Source organism: Aulonocara sp. 'chitande type north' Nkhata Bay, linkage group LG8 (genome assembly GCF_057382095.1).
Source record: "Aulonocara sp. 'chitande type north' Nkhata Bay isolate Kocher_YH1m ecotype deep benthic linkage group LG8, A_spYH_male_GT1.1, whole genome shotgun sequence".
NCBI classification, from domain to species: domain Eukaryota; kingdom Metazoa; phylum Chordata; class Actinopteri; order Cichliformes; family Cichlidae; genus Aulonocara; species Aulonocara sp. 'chitande type north' Nkhata Bay.
This window is the reverse complement of record NC_141351.1, coordinates 1,111,014-1,130,070: the sequence shown is the minus strand read 5'-3', so window position 1 is coordinate 1,130,070 and position 19,057 is coordinate 1,111,014. Positions and strand designations below refer to the sequence as shown.

Here is a 19,057-nt window from a genome sequence, read left to right as displayed (position 1 = left end):
AGACTGCATTTATCATTTTAGTCTTTGCAACTGTTTCTGCAACCAAAGTTTTATTGAAACAATTACTTTTTTTTCTTTCAGGGAGGAAGCTGGGCTACACATTTGACAACAAAAACCTCCATAATGTCTCTCTGGGTCAAGGTCAGGAAGTTATCGCTGAACAAGCCCTCAACTTGGCAGCTAAAAACGGCCATTGGGTCATATTACAGGTACAGCAAATATACTTTTGAAATAGGGACTGTGATGTTATTTGTAAATATGAGTATCAACACAAATTCAGTGAGTTCACACTCCAACCAATATGTTTTCTGAAGATTATTGCAACAATCACTGGTGGTGGTCAGAGGGCCCGGTGGCGCCTGTGTCCGGCAGCCTCGCCTCTGTCAGTGCGCCCAGGGTGGCTGTGGCTACAATGTAGCTTGCTATCGCCAGTGTGTGAATGTGTGTGTGAATGGGTGAATGACTGAATGTACTGTAAAGCGCTTTGGGGTCCTATGGACTAGAAAAGTGCTATACAAATGCAGGCCATTTACCATTTAATCATATCAAGTAGATCCAATTATAGTTTGTGGTGTTTGAACACTAACACAAAAGGTATAAAATGACAATTCATTATAATTGTTAGAACATTTTGTCTTTCACTGAGTTGTCCCATGTGGTAAACCCATCCACATCACATAAAACGTGCCAAATTACAAAAAAATATGTCTGTTATCAAATGTAATATATACAATGCTGTAGGCACTCGGAAAACTGAAACAAACACTCTTTGGAAATTGAATACAGGGTTCATTTATGTCAAGGATTTTCTATTCAAGGGGTGATTTTATGTGGCATTTCCTTTATCTGTACGTGTTCTGAATGAGGCACATTATCACTTTGTTTTTCATTGCATACTCAGTGGGATGTTTGCTTTCCTCCAAGGTTCGTCTCTGTGGAAAAGCGAATTTAATTTTCGAGGGAAATTTCCTAACTGAAAGGGCCACGGCATTATACAGTACAATATCTACAGCCACGGTGTCTGTTCTCCTCTTATCTGGAGGGCAAGGCTGGCTTTTGCATTTTAAGTGGAAACCTTGGTGGAATTCTAATGTGAAGTATCGACAGATATGAACCACAGACCAGGCACTGTGGGACACCCATTTCTTTTAATTCACACAGCTTGTTGGATTTCAAAAAAAGAGAGAGAAGGTTGCGACAGCATCACTCTCCTCTCCAGACCCAGGATAGCACAGACAAGCAGTTGTTTAATTACCTTTGCATAAGAATCCCGATCGATACGCTTAAAAAGGCCTTGTCCCCCTGGCAACAAACCTCCTACTCGCTTTATCTGTCTGTTTGTCTGCCTACCAAGTGCCACCCCTATGGTACTGGCCAGGGAGGGAAAGAAAAAAAGAGGGGAGGGGAAGGGAGGGGAGGGGAGGTAACATATTCCCATTTATCTCCTGCTTAAACCATCCGTATCTTCTCCATCTTCTCTTTTCTATTCCTCTGCCCACTCTCTCATTCTGTGAAGTAACTTTGATACTTTGGTTTTATCATTTTCTCCACCACATCTAACATCCTATCAATCCTCCCACTTTTCCTGCTAACCTGCTATCTCTTCATTCCCCCTCTTTGACCTTCTTGTCTCAGTTCTCCTCCTACCTATTCACCACTCCACCTTTATTAAGCCTGGCTCCATCAGTCCAGGATCATGTTAATGGCAGATTCCCTTTTGCTGCTGGGTAATTATATTGGAGAGCAGCATCTTCTTTTCAGATGGGCACAAGAGACAAAATAGCAGAAACTTCAAAGCAGTCCAATGCATTTGGTGGGAGTATGTGTTTGCAGATTGGAGTTGAAGATCTCACATTGGCCAGGAGGCCAAAATCGAGTGGCCAGAACTTGCTGGTCTGTTTCGAATGCCACTTTTAATCTTAAAACCACCCATTTTGAGCTAGTGACAGAAAAACGTCTCTGGAGGGCAGACAGTTGGATGAAACGATTTCATCACGATGTCCTCCCCTCACTTCTGAAAGAAATGATTCATAAATCCCACAATGACAAATTTCTCATATTACAGTCATGAAGTCTTACAAAGATGGCAATAAATAAAAAACAATTACAGCTACATTTAGAATATGATGCATGCATGTTTTTTTAAGTTAAGGGTGACACATCTAAAGTGACATTTTGTAGTCTTTACAATACAGTGGCAAACTGGAAGGAGCTGCTGGCTGCAGAAGGGTTTTTTCCGGTGAATATTGCACCTTCAAAGATTTCATAGATAGAAATCCATGTCTAGAAATTGATCATTTTTTTCAGTAGTTATGGGTATACAGATCCTGTACGATGACAAATTCTTATAAGGTTTAATATGCAGCTTTAATTGTCCTGCAGGAAAAAGGCAGCATAATAACATTTGTGTCAGGTGAAATAAGTACATTTGCAGGAATTCTCATTCTGCAAGTTGTGGACATATCACATGACCTCTACAAATTACTCTACAGTGTATAATAGCAGTGGCATAAAAATAGACCATTTATGAACCTTTAAAGACCTCCAAACCCTACACTAAATAAATATGTATCTTTTGGCATTGGTGGATGTATGCCTTTATTTTTAAATTTAGTCTCAAGGGCGTGTCATGCTGTCAGTGCCTGCAGTGTGTCGACAGTCCTGCTTGTCCCTCCATCCTGTTCACGATGTTCCAGTGTCACTCAGAGTCTGCTGTGATACCGCAGGGCCGCCTCCTCAGTGTGGAGCCCGGCAGTGCTGCAGCTCCTTGACCAACAGGGTTTTTTTTACGTGTAAAATAGAAAGATTATGTGTGGGCACCTGCTCGTGTTTCTGTTTGCTTGTCTGTGAGCCAGCGTGTGCAGTTGGACGTGCCATTGTGCCTTCCCTCAGGTTGTGTTTGGTAGCAATGCATCAAAGACCTTGCCAGTGGTGTCTTCTAATGGGTTTTGGATTCAACTTTTATATTATTATGTAAATAGGTGACTCTCTGATGTAGTATCAGCGTAGGGCTGGGAGGCCCTTATCGAGAAGACGTTGAGGGAACAAAAAATGTCGCACCTGAAAGTTAATTAAAAAGCCATAAAAACGCGTCTGCCCCTCTGTCTTGTTTGTTTGTCTGTCGGTCTCTTCGCCCCCTTCCTTTCCCCTTGCAGCCAGAGGATGAATGGTTTCATTACAGTGACAAGTTCTGAGGCAGTCTCTCACTTCTTCTGTTGGCTCTCTTTATTGCCAAACTATTTACATGCCAAGAGGAAAAGTTGTACTCTGGCTTGATGAAAAAGTGCTTGAATTTAGACTTTTAATTTGTATACCATTCATTATTCTCTAAGGCACTGAGAAGAAAACTAGCTTATCCCCTTCTCAGCTCCCAGCTCATTCTGGACACTTGTTCACAGAATGTAAAAGTTTCTTCTCCTGTATTTTTCAATGACTCCCCCTAAAATCGACGTTCCGCTCCCTTCTGTGTCCCATCGTTTGGAAACTTCAGCCATCGTAAGGAAGATTAAATGTGGAGTGCAAAGGGAAATGAGAAAGTAAAGAGGCTTATGAATTAATGACTGGAGTTATTAGTGCTGTAATTAGATTTAGGGAATGGGCAGTGCTGCGTGGTGAGATCTGGGGGGTTTGGCTGACTCCTTATCATTCACGGGATATCCTGTAAGTGTCAGGACAGTTGAGATGGAAAATTGAGCTCATCCATGCTTGTGTGATAGTACAAGTCAGCCCTGCTGCCCGCACCGCACCGAGCGATGATATTGCAGAAACGTCATGGTAAAGTAAAGCCAGAGAATGGTCGTTCAATGTCAGCAACCTAGAAATGGGTTTCATGTGCTATGTACCATTTAATTTGGTGCCACATCAAAGTCACGGTGAAGCGAGAGGAATATGAAACATATTAATTGGTCCTTTTGCTAGTTGTTATTACAACAAATATACATAAATAGGCAATATTTGATGCATTAGCATCAAGCAGAGTATTAAAGTATTGTGTACACTCCATTAAAGCCCAGACTTTTGTAGTCTTCACCTCCGTGTAGATTGCGTTTTCTACACTTAAAAAAGCAAAACTGATTTGCATAAAAATGAGCCAGATTAACAGCAGGCTTTGCCCTTGTAGAACATCCACCTCGTGGCTCGTTGGCTGGGCACCCTTGAGAAACTTCTGGAGCAGTACGGAGATGGAAGCAATGAAAATTTCAGAGTGTTTATTAGTGCGGAGCCCTCATCAACCCGCGAGGGCCACATCATCCCCCAGGGTATCCTGGAGACCTCCATCAAGATCACCAATGAACCACCTACTGGCATGCACGCAAACCTGCACAAGGCCCTCGACAACTTCAACCAGGTAACACACTTACAGGTTTAATACCTGCTCTACCTTTATTACCTACCTACGCTTCACCACTGGAAAGCAACTTAGCACAAAAGGTTTTTATATGGTTACATTGTGTGTAATTATGTGAAATCTTCTTTAGCTTCTTTTTCTATGAACTTTTATTTCAGAAGCAGCAGACTGTGGTTTTAAGCATAGTTACCCTAAAAAATCCACATTTACAGCAGAGAAGCAAAGGTAGTAGCTAAAGGAAGGCTAGATAAGACTAATGTTGGTGTAGGGCAGCTGGATGTGCCAATTAAAATTGGACTGATTCTTATATAGCACTTTATACAACATACCACATTCACCCAATCACTTTCTTCTAAGCTTTTAGTGCTTCCTAGCTAACATTCATACTCTGATGGATGCATCGGAGAGCAGCTTGGGGTTAGTATCTTGCCCACAGATACTTGGCATGCAGACTGGAGGAGCTAGGGATCAAACCGCTAACCTTACAATCAGTAGATGACCTGCTCTACCTCCTGAGATACAGCCACCCCAAATGTAGACCTGTTTAACTTTACTTCAGCTAAATAAGCATACATGATAAGAATGAAATGAATGAAGAAAGATTCCTTTGTGCTGTGTCTGGAATGATTTAAAGGGCTGCATCGTAATACTGTGTTTTTAATGTGAGTATTTCTGGCTTAAATCTGGGTCATAAACCAGTAGAGAGAAAGAAAATGTGATTTGATTGAAACTTGGCAAAGAAAGCTGAGAGATCTGTGACCATTTTATTAATTAACTTTTTAGTTACACCCGCTAGTGCAGCATGAGGTTACAACTAAGGAAAAGAAAGCTATTTTTTTGTAGCAGTTCAAGTGCCCATTCCACAGGATCTTAGTAGGCTATTCTTTTGAGGATTCTCTTGATTCTCTAGGATTTTACATGCTACCTACCTCTGAATGCTCATTTTCCTTTTAGCTGTGAGTGGCAGTTGAAACAAAACATGTCAGTTCCTGATTTCTCATCAAGTTGCCAATTTGCAGAAGTCTTGCAGCGAGCAGATGGCAGCTTCACCTTTCACTCACCCTGGAATTGCTTCTGACCTGAAGAGGACAGATGTGATCATCGCACATGCTAACGCTAAAAGTTTGGTTACATTCTGCTGTGAGAAAGAGGGATTACTTGAGCACAGACCTCAGCAAAGTCCATTTGCTGATGTTTGTGTGAGTTATTGGAACACATCCAGACAATATCACTTACCCAGACTATTCTCCAGCCCCATAGTTAGAATGGATCAGGGTGCTACAGTGGCCTCTCCTAGCTTTACTTTACCTTATCAGTTCTTAGTCTCTATCTAAGCTTTACCATTACCTCTGTGCTTTGCTGCTAATGCATCTTCCTTTGCACCATTACCTGAGTGCTCAGTTTCCTCCCGGTCCATTTCCATGATCCTTAGTTTGCCGATGTGTATCTGTCTGATAAGAGCATCATGCTTGTGAGCCCTGCCTTATGCAGAGCTACAGGGAGGTCCACTGAGGGGAAGATGAGAGAATATTCCAATCATGTGTACTCAGTGAAAGTTAATCAATATTTGGCTAACTCTCAGTAATGGCCCATCTACACGGCAAAAGGCAGAGAAGTGACATTTCTTTTCTTTTGGTCTATTCGCTGGCAAATGCATACAGCATCACAGCTTTTAAACAGCCTCTGCTAGAGTAGTAATATCAGCACGGTGGTACAACTAAGCTGTTGTGAATTTACTGTTTGTCTAAGCTAATCATTTAAATGATGAAATCATTTTAACAGTATCAGACTACACAGCTTTTTCAGACTCTTGCATACCCAGATGTTAATCTTGAAACTGTTGTCAAATCATAAATATCAAAGTTTGTGTTCCCTTGCATGTGCGAGGACTTCGACATGTGTTTATGCGTCTTTGTCTCTCTGCGATCGGACAGCATGCCGATTTTCTCCAGTCCACGGGTCATGAATAGAGGGGCTATGCATCTCTTTCAGCTGTGTTGAGCAGAGGAGTACCATACAGAATACTAACTAAATCTCCAAAAGGGTGCGTGCATGTGTTTGTGAGTGTGGTAGTCAGCCTGCGCTCTGCTTGTGCAATCTACACGTGCATCGTCAGAGTCAGCTCCCCTGGGCACTGCAGTAGCGGAAGCGAAAAGGCCTTCACCGGAGCACTCGGTGACACATGTTAGAATAAAGAGAATTTAGCCTTCCTATTTCCATAGGGGTTATTGGCAAGCTTATTTAACTATCTCTCCCCCCTGAGATTACAGTGCCATTTATGTCCACTTTTTTATTTGCCTGTCTTGAATAATGAGCCCATGAGATAGTTGAAGGCTGAAAGCGCTTGACAAGTTGTGACAATTAAAAAAGGGAATCTCATCGTTGGTTTTATTGCCATCTAGTCTTCTCATTGTCTCTTTTACCATGAAGCACTGCTGGGATCTGACAAAATATTGCACATCACAGGGCTACCTGCCACAACTTTTTACCCATAACATGCAGATATAACTCCAGTGCGAACAGTTCGAGATGCCCTTTGAACATGCCGCTTTTTGTTCTTTTGCGTTTCAGGATACGCTGGAAATGTGCGCAAGGGAGAATGAGTTTAAGAGTATTTTGTTTGCCCTTTGCTACTTCCATGCGGTGGTGGCAGAGAGGAGGAAATTTGGTCCTCAAGGTTGGAACAGATCATACCCCTTTAACACCGGAGACCTCACCATTTCTGTCAACGTCCTCTACAACTATCTGGAGGCAAATCCAAAGGTACACATGTTTCTTTACAAAGCCTGCTGTTTGTTATCTTAATTGGAAATCCGAACACGGGTGACCTCAGCTAAACACCAAAGGCCACTTTCCAGCAAAACAACATCCCCGTGCTCTGTAATCCCCAGGTGCCGTACGATGATTTGCGCTACCTATTCGGTGAGATCATGTATGGTGGTCACATCACAGACGACTGGGACCGGCGTCTGTGTCGCACATACCTGGAGGAGTTTGTTAAGCCCGAGATGATGGAGGGGGAGCTGTACCTAGCACCTGGTTTCCTCTTGCCTGGAAACATGGACTACAACAGCTACCACCAGGTGAGGCAGATAAGACTGGACTCATTTAGGCCATGAAACATTAAATAAAGATAATGTAGCCACAAAAAGGACACGACAGAAAATTAAAAGCAGAAGCTCCTAGTGGAATCAGCCATGTAAAAGCATAGTATCTCCCACTTACAGTGCAAGAAAAATATTAAGATTGTATTCTTCAATGTGTCCCCAAGGGGCGTCTATGTGGCCTCCAGTAAATTAATGGTGGATTAATGTGGCCATAACTGAATTACTGTAATTAAAAGGTTTTCACCATCATTATTCCCCATGTACAGTGTGGAGTAGTACAATCCAATGCTAAATCAATAACAATAAAATGCTTCCCATATGGGTCCCTGGGACATAACAGATTGTTGTTTGAGTTACATAAATATTTCTCTGAGGTGGAGCTGCTCTGTGGGTGGAAACTGTTTGCCAGTAAGTCTAACTGGCAAAGTTAAATGTGAGCAAACCAAGAAACATAAAATGTATGCAAGTCAGAATAAATAAAACCAGTTGGGTCATTGAGCTTACAGTATAAAGCAGGTTTCCAAACAACAAAATAGTAAAAATAAGAAAACAGTCGGTGACAGCAGCTACAGCTGTGTGCTGCTAGACTTTGGGAAAATAGCATTTTGTAGGGTTTTTGTCAGTAATTGCAGCTCCTGTAAAAGAACACAATATGAATGGATGTCCTACAAGCATGCCTTTGATGATGGTAGACTTAATTTGACCATCGGTCCGTTCCCAGCACTTATTTCTCAAACCTCTGTGGCTTCAGTAGAGGATAGGCTGTTCATGTGTTGCTTAAATGATCCAAGATCCACTGGGTGATCTGCATTCAACTAATGCTGAGCCAGTTTATTTGGTTCTTTAAAGCCATGGGAAAATTGGATTTGAATCCAATAATTCGAGGTGACTGCACAGTCTGGTGGTCACTGACTACTGGAAACACAATAATACTGGAAACCATTTATAGCAACTGTTTGACTTTTTAACTTTAGAACAAATAATTACAATAAAGGTGAGTAAAGTCCTGAAGGTCACATTTTAAAAAAAAAAGCAAAAACAAGAAAGTGGTGGGGACAATAGCACACCAAAGGGATGACAGAAGCACTAATACTAAGGTTTGTTCATTAGAATGCACTTTTATACTAGAATAGAATAGAAATATTATTTTTTGTCACTCAGTTCACGAGCTGCAACAAAACAGTAGAGAAACGGAGTTTAGGAGTAAAATTCAAAGAAATGAGAAATGGTAGCTTTATTGAATTACAGTTTGTTTGTATACACATTGTCTTTTGGGGACCCACTCAGGGAGGCTCAGGGAGGGACACCCACTCACGACAGATGGCTGCCCCTCCCTGAACCTGGTTCTTCCAGAGGTTTCTTCCTAAAAGGGAGTTTTTCCTTCCCATTGTCGACAATTGCTTGCTCATAGTGGGTCAACCAATTGTTGTTGTTTTTTTCTCTATTATTGTAGTATGTTTACAATATGTATGTTTAGAATAAAAAGCATCTTAAGGTAACCTTGAGATGCTATGTGAATGCATTAAATTGAACTGAATACACCTACACTGAATAAACCTGCCCACGAGCATTCTTGGGCGTGATACGTGTAATCACCTTCCATTTTTCAGTAACACAGTAATATTATGTATAAATCACATGGTAGTTATGTTATTTCTTGGGTTGTACAAGGTCTTGAATTATCTAAATGGTGATTAATTTCACTGAAGGATAGAAACACAAACCGTAAACTGTAAATGGGCCATAAAGCAGTTGTTCATAGGCTGAACTATAACAGATAACATAACACATAACATCTTTCATGAGACAAATCACAAGCTGCCTCACATCAAATAAAACCAACAAAATGCAGACATAAGACCAAAAAGGTTAAATCAGCACATCAGATAGAAAATGAAGCTGAAATAAACACATTTTAAAAAGTTTAAATAAAGTAAAAATGCTACATTAAATATGCCAGTTTAAAAAGATAATTCTTCAATCTATTTTCAAACAGGCCCAGTGAACTCACAGATCATAGACTGGAGGCCAGAGAGTTCCACAGTGTGGAAGCTACACCTGCAAAGGTTCTGTCACCTTTGCTTTTTAGTTTGGATAACGAGCCTCTGATCAGAAGGCCATAGAGTCGTGCTGGTGACATATGGCTGTCAGAGTTCATTGGTGATTCACCATGCAGAGGCCATGCAGGTGAAAACCACAACTTTAAATTGAATTTTGAATTTGATGGGGAGCCAGTGCAGTGACATCAGTGGAGGTGTGACATGGGAGGTAATCTAAGGAGCTTGGAAATAAAAACCAACTGGACTTGTCAAGTTTCTTGAATAAATTTCACCTCTTATCCGAGAGGCTTCATCTGTTAATGGTGTAGAGTCCCAGATATTTTGGCCCTAGCAGGAGTTGTCTGTTAAGAGAGTCGTTGACCCTCATCACATGAGCTGACATGTGAAAAAGGGTGTGGCTCTTTAGATTACCAGGACCTGGGTGACTGAGAACCTGCACAGACATCCAGGGAGGTTTTATTGTGACAAGTTAAAATTGAGTTACAGCAATCAAGGCAAGATGAAATAAAATCATGAATAACAATCTCAATCTCAGATTTTGATGCAATAAATCAGAGTTTACTGATGTTTCTCCAATGATTAAAACAGGAACCAAACCTCTGTCCTGCAAATCCAATAATAAAAGACACTCCTGTGTTTGCAACAGTTTCCAAAGATCTGGAGGACCAAGCTGAAAATGATCTGATATCCAAGACTGTATGCAGACCAAACAGTTTTGTATATTTTCAACTTCAGAAACACATTTGAGGTTTAAAGTTTGATGTAAAATCACCATCATAACAACCACAAAACTAAGAGCGATCATGGCCACAGATCTGTGTGTTGTTGCTTTTTTAATTTTGCGCTTGGCTTTGTGTTATAGGAAATATTGAAAAAGCAGTTATTTTGATTGTTGTCGCCTGAACTCACTGAATATCGTTGATCTTCTATAGCCTCCGGTCACTTCTAATAGCGTCCTTTGTGGGCTGCTCTTAAGGTTTATAATGTAAACGTATTATTTTACAAAGTATCCCAGGCCATGCTGTGGAATAACACAAACACAACTTAACAAGCAACATAAATAACAGATATTGTACATTCCGTTCTTTTATTTTATTTTTGGAGTTACAATCCAAACGCTAGGTTTAACTCCACGAATCCAAACAATCCAACCTTGTTCTGAAAAATCAGAAGTTTAACAATTTGATGACATTATAGTGTTAATCCGCATACAGAGAAAATGGTAAGCTTTGGAAAACTGTAATGATGTTAATATTCTTCAGTCAAATTCTTTATATGACTCAGATTAAACCCAGGAATTCTTTTACTGGGTCACTGCAGTGCTATCTTAGTTACACATTTAAGACTCTTCGAATAAACCTGCAACATATTGTACATTTGCCCATTCCCTGTGTGATCACCGTTAATAATGTTGACATGGACATGATGAAACCAGACTGTGACAGCTCCAAGCATTATCACGTTACTGCTTCCCCTCACTTGACCTCACCGTGTTTCCTGTCTGTTACTTGTCATTTAACACTAAACTCTATTGATAGGGTAAAATCCTACAGACTTCACAAGCAAGGCCAAGTATGTTCAGGTTGCTTTAGAATTTATCTTCAGTCTTTGACGGCACAAACCAGCGTGACATTTCCCTTCAGCATTTATGCAGTTCACATTTACTGCATGTGAACCACGAATTGTCATTGCTCTTGTGAGCACAAGAGCACAGGGGAGCACAGGGGACTCCCACAGGGAGTGGAGAGTTTTTTTGCAGTTAGCCTGACTAGGTGGTGGTAACTGAGTTTTTAGCTGTTTAAATTTGTCCAAAGAACAAAGGCTTTAAAGACCTTTGTGTTGTTGGAGGTCTGTTGGGCCATCTCCTACCATCTAAAACAAACCTACTGTATAAGAGAGGAGACAGGTGGACCAAGCACAAAGAAAAAGCCAGCGAGTCAGCAGTTCTCCTCCACTTTCAACAACATACAGGTGTACTCGGTGAGTAAATGTTAGCCAAAAAGTACTGAGGCTATCTCAAAACAGCTGACTACAAAGTGTTTCTGTATTAAAGGCCAGTATATTTTCCATCAAGACTTTCATCAGGACTTGATTAGAAGAACTTTTTTTTTTATTTAAGTGCCCCACAAAAGCCCCCCTTTTCAGTTGAGTTTTCACTTTCATCTGTACTGACTTAAAAGCATATTGATATTCATTATGGACCAGCAGATGGAAAATGTCACATTTCCTTTCCCTTGTTATGGTCATTAACAGTCTGTCAATTGATCCAGAGTGTTTGAATCTCCCCCAGAAATATCTCACCATTTATATGGCTCCATTCTTGTCCTTTGTCAGCAGTACTTCAAAAGAAACACCAGAGTGGAGAAAAAAGTGATGGTACTTTCTAGACAGGAAGCAATTGAGTTGCAAATTTCCATTTTGTTATATACAAAAGAATGAAAAAGAATCTAAGTGTAAATTAGGGTTAGTTAATCTTAAAAGAAAACAATACTTTCTGACTGATTCTGATAAAGTTCTGACTTTTTCCTGCTCCAGTACATCGATGACAACCTTCCTCCTGAGTCCCCTTATTTGTATGGCCTTCACCCCAATGCTGAGATTGGCTTCCTTACACAAACCTCAGAGACACTTTTCCGCACTATCCTGGAAATGCAGCCGAGGGACAGAGGAGTGGGTGAGGGAAGCGGGACGACGCGTGAAGAGAAGGTAAATGCTTAATTTGTTTTTTACAGTTTAGTAAGATAGGCAAAGTTTGCAAAGTACCTTGTATTTAAATGTAGTTATTAGTAATTAGGTTGCATTGGGAACCATAAGATAGTGCTCTGAAAATCCACTGTCAGCTTGACGCATCGCAGTCCTATTGAACCATCGGCAAATTAAGCTAATAAATAAAAGTCAAGGACTGTCACTAGTGAGCTCTAATTACAGCGTGTCTAAGAATCCATTTGTGTAGTACATAGATTGTATACAAAGATCGTCACCCATTGGTTTTAACTGGGCTGAACTGAAATCTTGAGAACCCCTCTACAGTTGATCTGTCTATAAAGGTTCTCAGTCATCCAGGTCATCGTAGTCAAAGGAGCTTGCAAAGAAAAGCGTCTGGACTTCTTTAAGTTACTTGAAGACGTTTCACCTCTCATCCGAGAAGCTTCTTCAGTTCTGAGGTCAAATGGTGGAGAGTCCCAGATATAAACCTAGTGGGAGTGACCCCCCACAGAGGGACAAAAGGACCCCCTGATGATCCTCTAATCGCCTGAGCCAAGGTGTGAAACTGGGTGTGGGTCCCAATCAGCCAGAGTTTCAGGTGAGTTCATTGTGAAACCTGGCCCCACCATATCATGCGAATTCCTGAGATCAGATGGCCCAGGATGTGAGTGGGCGTTAAGGCGTCTGGGAAGGGATCTCAAAACTGGATTATAGATGGCAGAGAGTTGGTGTCGTAAACCCCCGCCTCTGTTCAAAGATGGTCGCTCACAGTGGACATAGGTGGCTTCTTTCACTCCTCTTTCAAACCATCTGTCCTCTCTGTCCAAAATGTGAACATTGCCATTCTCGAAAGAGTGACCTTTATCCTTAAGATGCAGATGGACTGCTGAGTCTTGTCCTGTGGAGGTGGCTCTTCTGTGTTGTGCCATGCGCTTGTGAAGTGGCTGTTTGGTCTCTCCAATGTAGAGGTCTGGGCATTCCTCGCTGCACTGTACAGCATACACCACATTGTTAAGTTTGTGTTTTGGCGTTTTGTCTTTCGGGTGAACCAGTTTTTGTCTGAGCGTGTTGCTGGGTCTGAAATGCACTGGGATGTCATGCTTGGAGAAAACTCTCCTGAGTTTTTCTGATACACCGGCTACATAGGGGATGACAATGTTGTTGCGCCTGTCTAGGACCCTACACCACCGGGCAGAACATGTTCCCTCTAAGCCTGAAGGAAAAAAGAAGGAACACACATATGTAAAGGAAGCACGAAGCACTCAAAACGTGCGGCTATCCTAACTGGGCGTTCTTAAAGTCAGCAAAGAGGCACAGAAAAGAAGATCAGACACCAGCGAGGGAGGATAAGAAAGACAGACGCAACAACATTGTCATCCCCTATGTAGCCGGTGTATCAGAAAAACTCAGGAGAGTTTTCTCCAAGCATGACATCCCAGTGCATTTCAGACCCAGCAACACGCTCAGACAAAAACTGGTTCACCCGAAAGACAAAACGCCAAAACACAAACTTAACAATGTGGTGTATGCTGTACAGTGCAGCGAGGAATGCCCAGACCTCTACATTGGAGAGACCAAACAGCCACTTCACAAGTGCATGGCACAACACAGAAGAGCCACCTCCACAGGACAAGACTCAGCAGTCCATCTGCATCTTAAGGATAAAGGACACTCTTTCGAGGATGGCAATGTTCACATTTTGGACAGAGAGGACAGATGGTTTGAAAGAGGAGTGAAAGAAGCCACCTATGTCCACTGTGAGCGACCATCTTTGAACAGAGGCGGGGGTTTACGACACCAACTCTCTGCCATCTATAATCCAGTTTTGAGATCCCTTCCCAGACGCCTTAACGCCCACTCACATCCTGGGCCATCTGATCTCAGGAATTCGCATGATAAGGTGGGGCCAGGTTTCACAATGAACTCACCCGAAACTCTGGCTGATTGGGACCCACACCCAGTTTCACACCTTGGCTCAGGCGATTAGAGGATCATCAGGGGGTCCTTTTGTCCCTCTGTGGGGGGAAACTCCCACTGGGTTTATATCTGGGACTCTCCACCATTTGACCTCAGAACTGAAGAAGCTTCTCGGATGAGAGGTGAAACGTCTTCAAGTAACTTAAAGAAGTCCAGACGCTTTTCTTTGCAAGCTCCTTTGACTCTACAGTTGATCCCATCTTTATCCAGCTGGAGCCAGAAATATAGAAAGCACTTTGGACCAGAGGTAGTGACACCGCAAACATCATTAGGGCTCTGTCAGGACGTAACTTTCTTTGAGGATCAATATCTATCAAATGATTAAAATTATTTTTTTAAAATGACCACTAGCATACAGATCATAAAGAGTGGATTTATCTAATGGTTACTGACCTCATGTCAGGATCCATCCATCCACTTATCCAATTCAGGGCCATGGGAGGGCTGGAACCTATCCCAGCTGCCATAGGGTAAGAGGCAGGGTGCACTCTTAACTGTCAAAGGGCTAACACAGAGGCACAGACAACCTTTCACACCTATGGTCCATTTAAAATTCCCAACGAACCCAAACTCACTAACTGCATGTCTTTGGACTGTGGGAGGAAGCCAGAGCACCTGGACAGAACCCACAGAGGCACGGGGAGAACATGCAAACTCCACACAGAAATGCCTCAGCATTCAAACCCAGGACCTTCTTGCTGTCAGGCAACAGTGTGAAGATGTCATAGGGTAAAAAAAATTGGTGAGATGTTGTGTTTTGTCAGAACCGAGCGAAAAACAGCTCTAGTGCTGAAAAATGAAGCTAAACATAAAGTGACAAATTTCAGATACTTTAATGGTTACTTGAGTCTAAGGCTCTGAAAGTGAGTCAGTCCCAGAGTTTTACGACCTGGTGCAAAAAATGGGCTTTGATTGTATAGATAACATACAACCTAAACCTGTATCAACTGTATGGTGGTTTATTTGTGAGTTGTTGTTTTTTTTTTATTAATAACTCAACCATTTGGTATTGTTGTTAAAGGCTGTGTTGTGTTTGTATAGCATTTTGGCATTTTAGTGGATTTTCCTAACAAATAATATGCCTCGTGTCTTGTACCGTCCTTAGACGTTTCTGCCCATGTGACCACTATTATATAATATAATATATGACATAATAAGAAATGGGGAAACCAGGTTTTCTACATGCAGAAACAATATTTCAGGAAATGTAGATCTAAGTTTACGATATTTTAAATTTATTGTATGTAAATAGAATGATCCCATTAATAAAAATATTAGTTCATTTTGAAAACATTTAAATGAAACCACCAAACAGGGGCCCTGAGGTCACCCACAGCATAAGCTCATCCCCTCACAGAAAAGGGGCTCCGCTGTTTATCATGTCTTGAGACGTGACCAGATACTCTGAAAATCCAGAAATCTCATAGTAATGAAATATTATTTGCAGTAGCAGTAAGATTTTATTTCATTTGAACTATAGGAGCTGGCAACACCCAAGAAAAACCAGACCAATGTATTTGTCTTGAAAATGTAACATCCCGCCTCTACTTTCCCAAAGCTGATGTATCCTGATTCTTTGGCAACTGATAATCATATCTGATAAACTAACCAGCACCATTTTTCTTGCAGTGAGATATGAAATAGTTGCAAATTAATTTTGTGATGATTAACTAGTTGAATAATGGACTAAGAAATTGAGCTCTGATGGGGAAGTACTTTAGGCTGTATAAAATCTCTTTAATTGGCACACAAGGACTTGCAGAAAGATTTGATCTGATTTCAGCATGTTTTTTCCTACTTGCTGATTAATGCTCTTGCATTTTCAGGAGTTTCTTACTTATACTCATTGCTTAGTTTGACTTGCTTTAACTTCCTCCAAAGATTTTCTTTACTTTTGTCATTTCTCCTGATCTTCTGCCAAAAATTGATGTTCTTAGTCTGAACTGACAGATTCATTTTCACCTGGTATTACTTTTGATTTTAAAATTAGGAATCAGCCTGGATCTGTTCTGTGATGACCTTTGTGATCAGGGCAGGGAGGAAGGAATACACATATTCATTAACTCTAGGGACCTGTACTAGCAAGTTCAACATACCAAACATACCCAAGATATCCATTATTTTTCTTCAATTACATCATATTACACTGACATCAGGCTAAGCGGGCACAAGAAGATGGTGTTCAGCCGGATAGACCAACCACGAGTTTTCAAGTCTATCTGTGAGTACATTTACATGAAACGGGGGGTATTGTGGGTATTTGATCAATCAGAAAAATGGGCAGGTGTGCTGGCAAGGGAGTGATGTAAGAAATAATGATAAAAACTATGCTGTGAAAAGATAAAGAAGTTACACACAAGCTGAAAGCAACTCAAACAGCAGAGTGTGACTGTGTGTAAGAGGAAAAGACTGTACAATATTTTAATATTGAAAGCTTTAAACGACAGAGTTAGCCCTCAAGTTTTGCTCAAATCCTGCTTCAAACTACAGGGCTCTGTTGTCTGTCAGAAAGTGTCCATACCATAATAATAATAATGGATTGGATTTATATAGCACTTTTCAAGGCACCCAAAGCGCTTTACAATACCACTATTCATTCACTCTCGCATTCATACACTGGTGGAGGCAGCTACGGTTGTAGCCACAGCTGCCCTGGGGCAGACTGACAGAAGCGAGGCTGCCATTTCGCGCCATCGGCCCCTCTGGCCAACACCAGTAGGCAGTAGGGTAAAGTGTCTTGCCCAAGGACACAACGACCAGGACAGAGAGCCCAGGGATCGAACCGGCGACCTTCCGGTTACAGATACGCTTCCCAACCCCCCTGAGCCACGGTCGCCCCAATAACCATATAAACATCATATACATATATTCAGCTAAATATTAACAGATCCTCATGAGGTGAGGAGGATCGTTGGAGTGGTGGTGGATGAGCCCAAAACTACATGGGAGAAGCTTGTTAATGATCTGAGGGCACTTTGGAGCACAGTCACCAAGAACGCAACTGGTAACACACTATGGCTTAATGCAGCGATTCCCAACTCTTTGTAGTTTTGTGTCTTATTTTGAAAGAAATATTTACACGTTACCATAGCAACCAGAGAGCATTAAGGGGCAGAGAGGAGGATGTCACTCTCAATGCTGTTGGCGCATTTCAGGAGGACGGTGCTAATAAAGTTGCACAGTTATACAGTGAATTTGCGTTTATTATTATTATATTTACAAAATACCACAGTTTTTGTCTTGTCTTGTCATTTTATTTTGTTGTATTTATCTGTGACATTTTAAAGGCCAGTCCGTAAAAATATTGTCTGATATTAAACCAGTTGGTGGTGCAAAGAAGGTTGGGGACCGCTGCCTTAATGGATCGGGCAATGTACTGCAAAATCTTGGATGAGAACCTTCTTTGCTGAGCCAAAATACTGAATATGCCTTGTGCATGTGTAACCCATTTGTGTGTGTTATGCCTATTGATGTGTTGTGGTCTGGCGAATGAATAAGAGGCAGGAGACAGCACTGGATCTCTGGGCTCTTTACTGCAAATTGCTGTAACATCTGCAATCTCCCGCCATGCTGAAAGGAGCTGTGACTGGGGTACACATGCACGTGTAACACTGGTGGTGCAATACTAGGCCTGTTAGTGCTACTTCTTGCCTTCTTTGCCTGTAGTACGGCAGTATAATTACCTTTAACCACAGTACGAGGACAGAAGGGAAATATGGACCAGATCAGACAGGTTCTAGATTCGTAGGAGCCAAGGGTGTATGACAACAGAGGACTTGTACACAGTAGGTGTAGAAAACACAATTGCATTTATTAGCAATTATTAAAGTTGTGCACATTTAACAAAAGTAGAGCGCTCTTCTTGAAAACAAAATAAAATAAACCCCACAAATGGTCGACCTAAGGATATATTGTCTTTTGTGTCTTTTTTAAAGTCAATTTCAGTCTTTCAATGTTCAGTAGTCATTCAGTGTGTTTGTAACCAGTCGGGTTACAATCTACCAGTTCATCCGGCTCTTTGGGATGGGCTCGCCATCCAGTACTGGAAAAGGGATCCTCGATTCTTCTCAGGTCCTCAAAACCAATCCAATCCAAATAAGCAAAGGAAAAAACCTGACCTGGGGACCAGGCCAGAACACAGTAGTTCAACATTTAAGCTATCATGCCTGTAACTTATTATTACTACTGGTTGCTTGTAGTGCTTCTAAATTTCTTTCAAAATATTCTATGTTGTACAACAAATTATTCTCATTTCAAAGGGAAAAAGTGCATAGGAAACACACATTTAAAACAATACACATTGGCTTGAGACTTATCAAGTTTCAGCTAAGTAAAGTGCAGGTGAAGGCACTTAATTTCACATTGCTAATACTTAGTGTGCAGAACTATAATTAGCACCATGAGAAAAGGGAACATGTGCTAACATAACATCGCACAACACCATACATTATACATCAATACCACAGTAATGTGACATAAACCTTTAAAGAACATCTCATATAAAGTGCAGCAGACTCAGTGCTAATTGCTTTAGCCTCGGAAAAGGCACTTTCATTGCAAAATGGCTAACGGAAGTTAGCATCAGAGCTAGCGGCAAGTAGCATGCTATGCTAGCGCACGTGTGCTGCCTGGGACTTACCATGCGAAGCAACAAATGCTACACGGGGCTTCACAGTGCTCACGTTGGCTCACGGCCTCTGGAATACAGTATCACTCTTATTATTCTTGCCGAAAAAAGGACTTTCTCTATCCAGCTAGCTTCTTTGCCGCACGGGTAAACTGAATTTTTGGGGAAATTCAAAAGCATTTAACACATATCCTACACAGGATCTTCCAGGATGAAAATGACCCAAAACATA

The 19,057-nt window shown here is 41.4% G+C and overlaps 1 protein-coding gene and 1 long non-coding RNA gene across 2 annotated transcripts in view; one reads left to right on the top strand and one right to left on the bottom strand.

Moving 5' to 3' along the window:
* Positions 1-19,057, top strand: part of dnah9 (dynein, axonemal, heavy chain 9) — a 179,360-nt gene that overhangs the window by 134,975 nt on the left and 25,328 nt on the right. The window contains exons 70-74 of the mRNA XM_086304951.1: positions 82-209; positions 4,121-4,348; positions 6,920-7,111; positions 7,240-7,431; positions 12,051-12,221. Coding sequence (XP_086161077.1) covers positions 82-209; positions 4,121-4,348; positions 6,920-7,111; positions 7,240-7,431; positions 12,051-12,221 — 911 coding nt within the window. The remainder of the gene's footprint in view (positions 1-81; positions 210-4,120; positions 4,349-6,919; positions 7,112-7,239; positions 7,432-12,050; positions 12,222-19,057) is intronic.
* Positions 17,989-19,013, bottom strand: LOC147322789 (uncharacterized). The gene is made up of 2 exons (XR_015130818.1): positions 18,838-19,013; positions 17,989-18,316 (listed from the first exon to the last, which is right to left on the bottom strand). It is a non-coding gene; the product is annotated as an uncharacterized LOC147322789 (long non-coding RNA).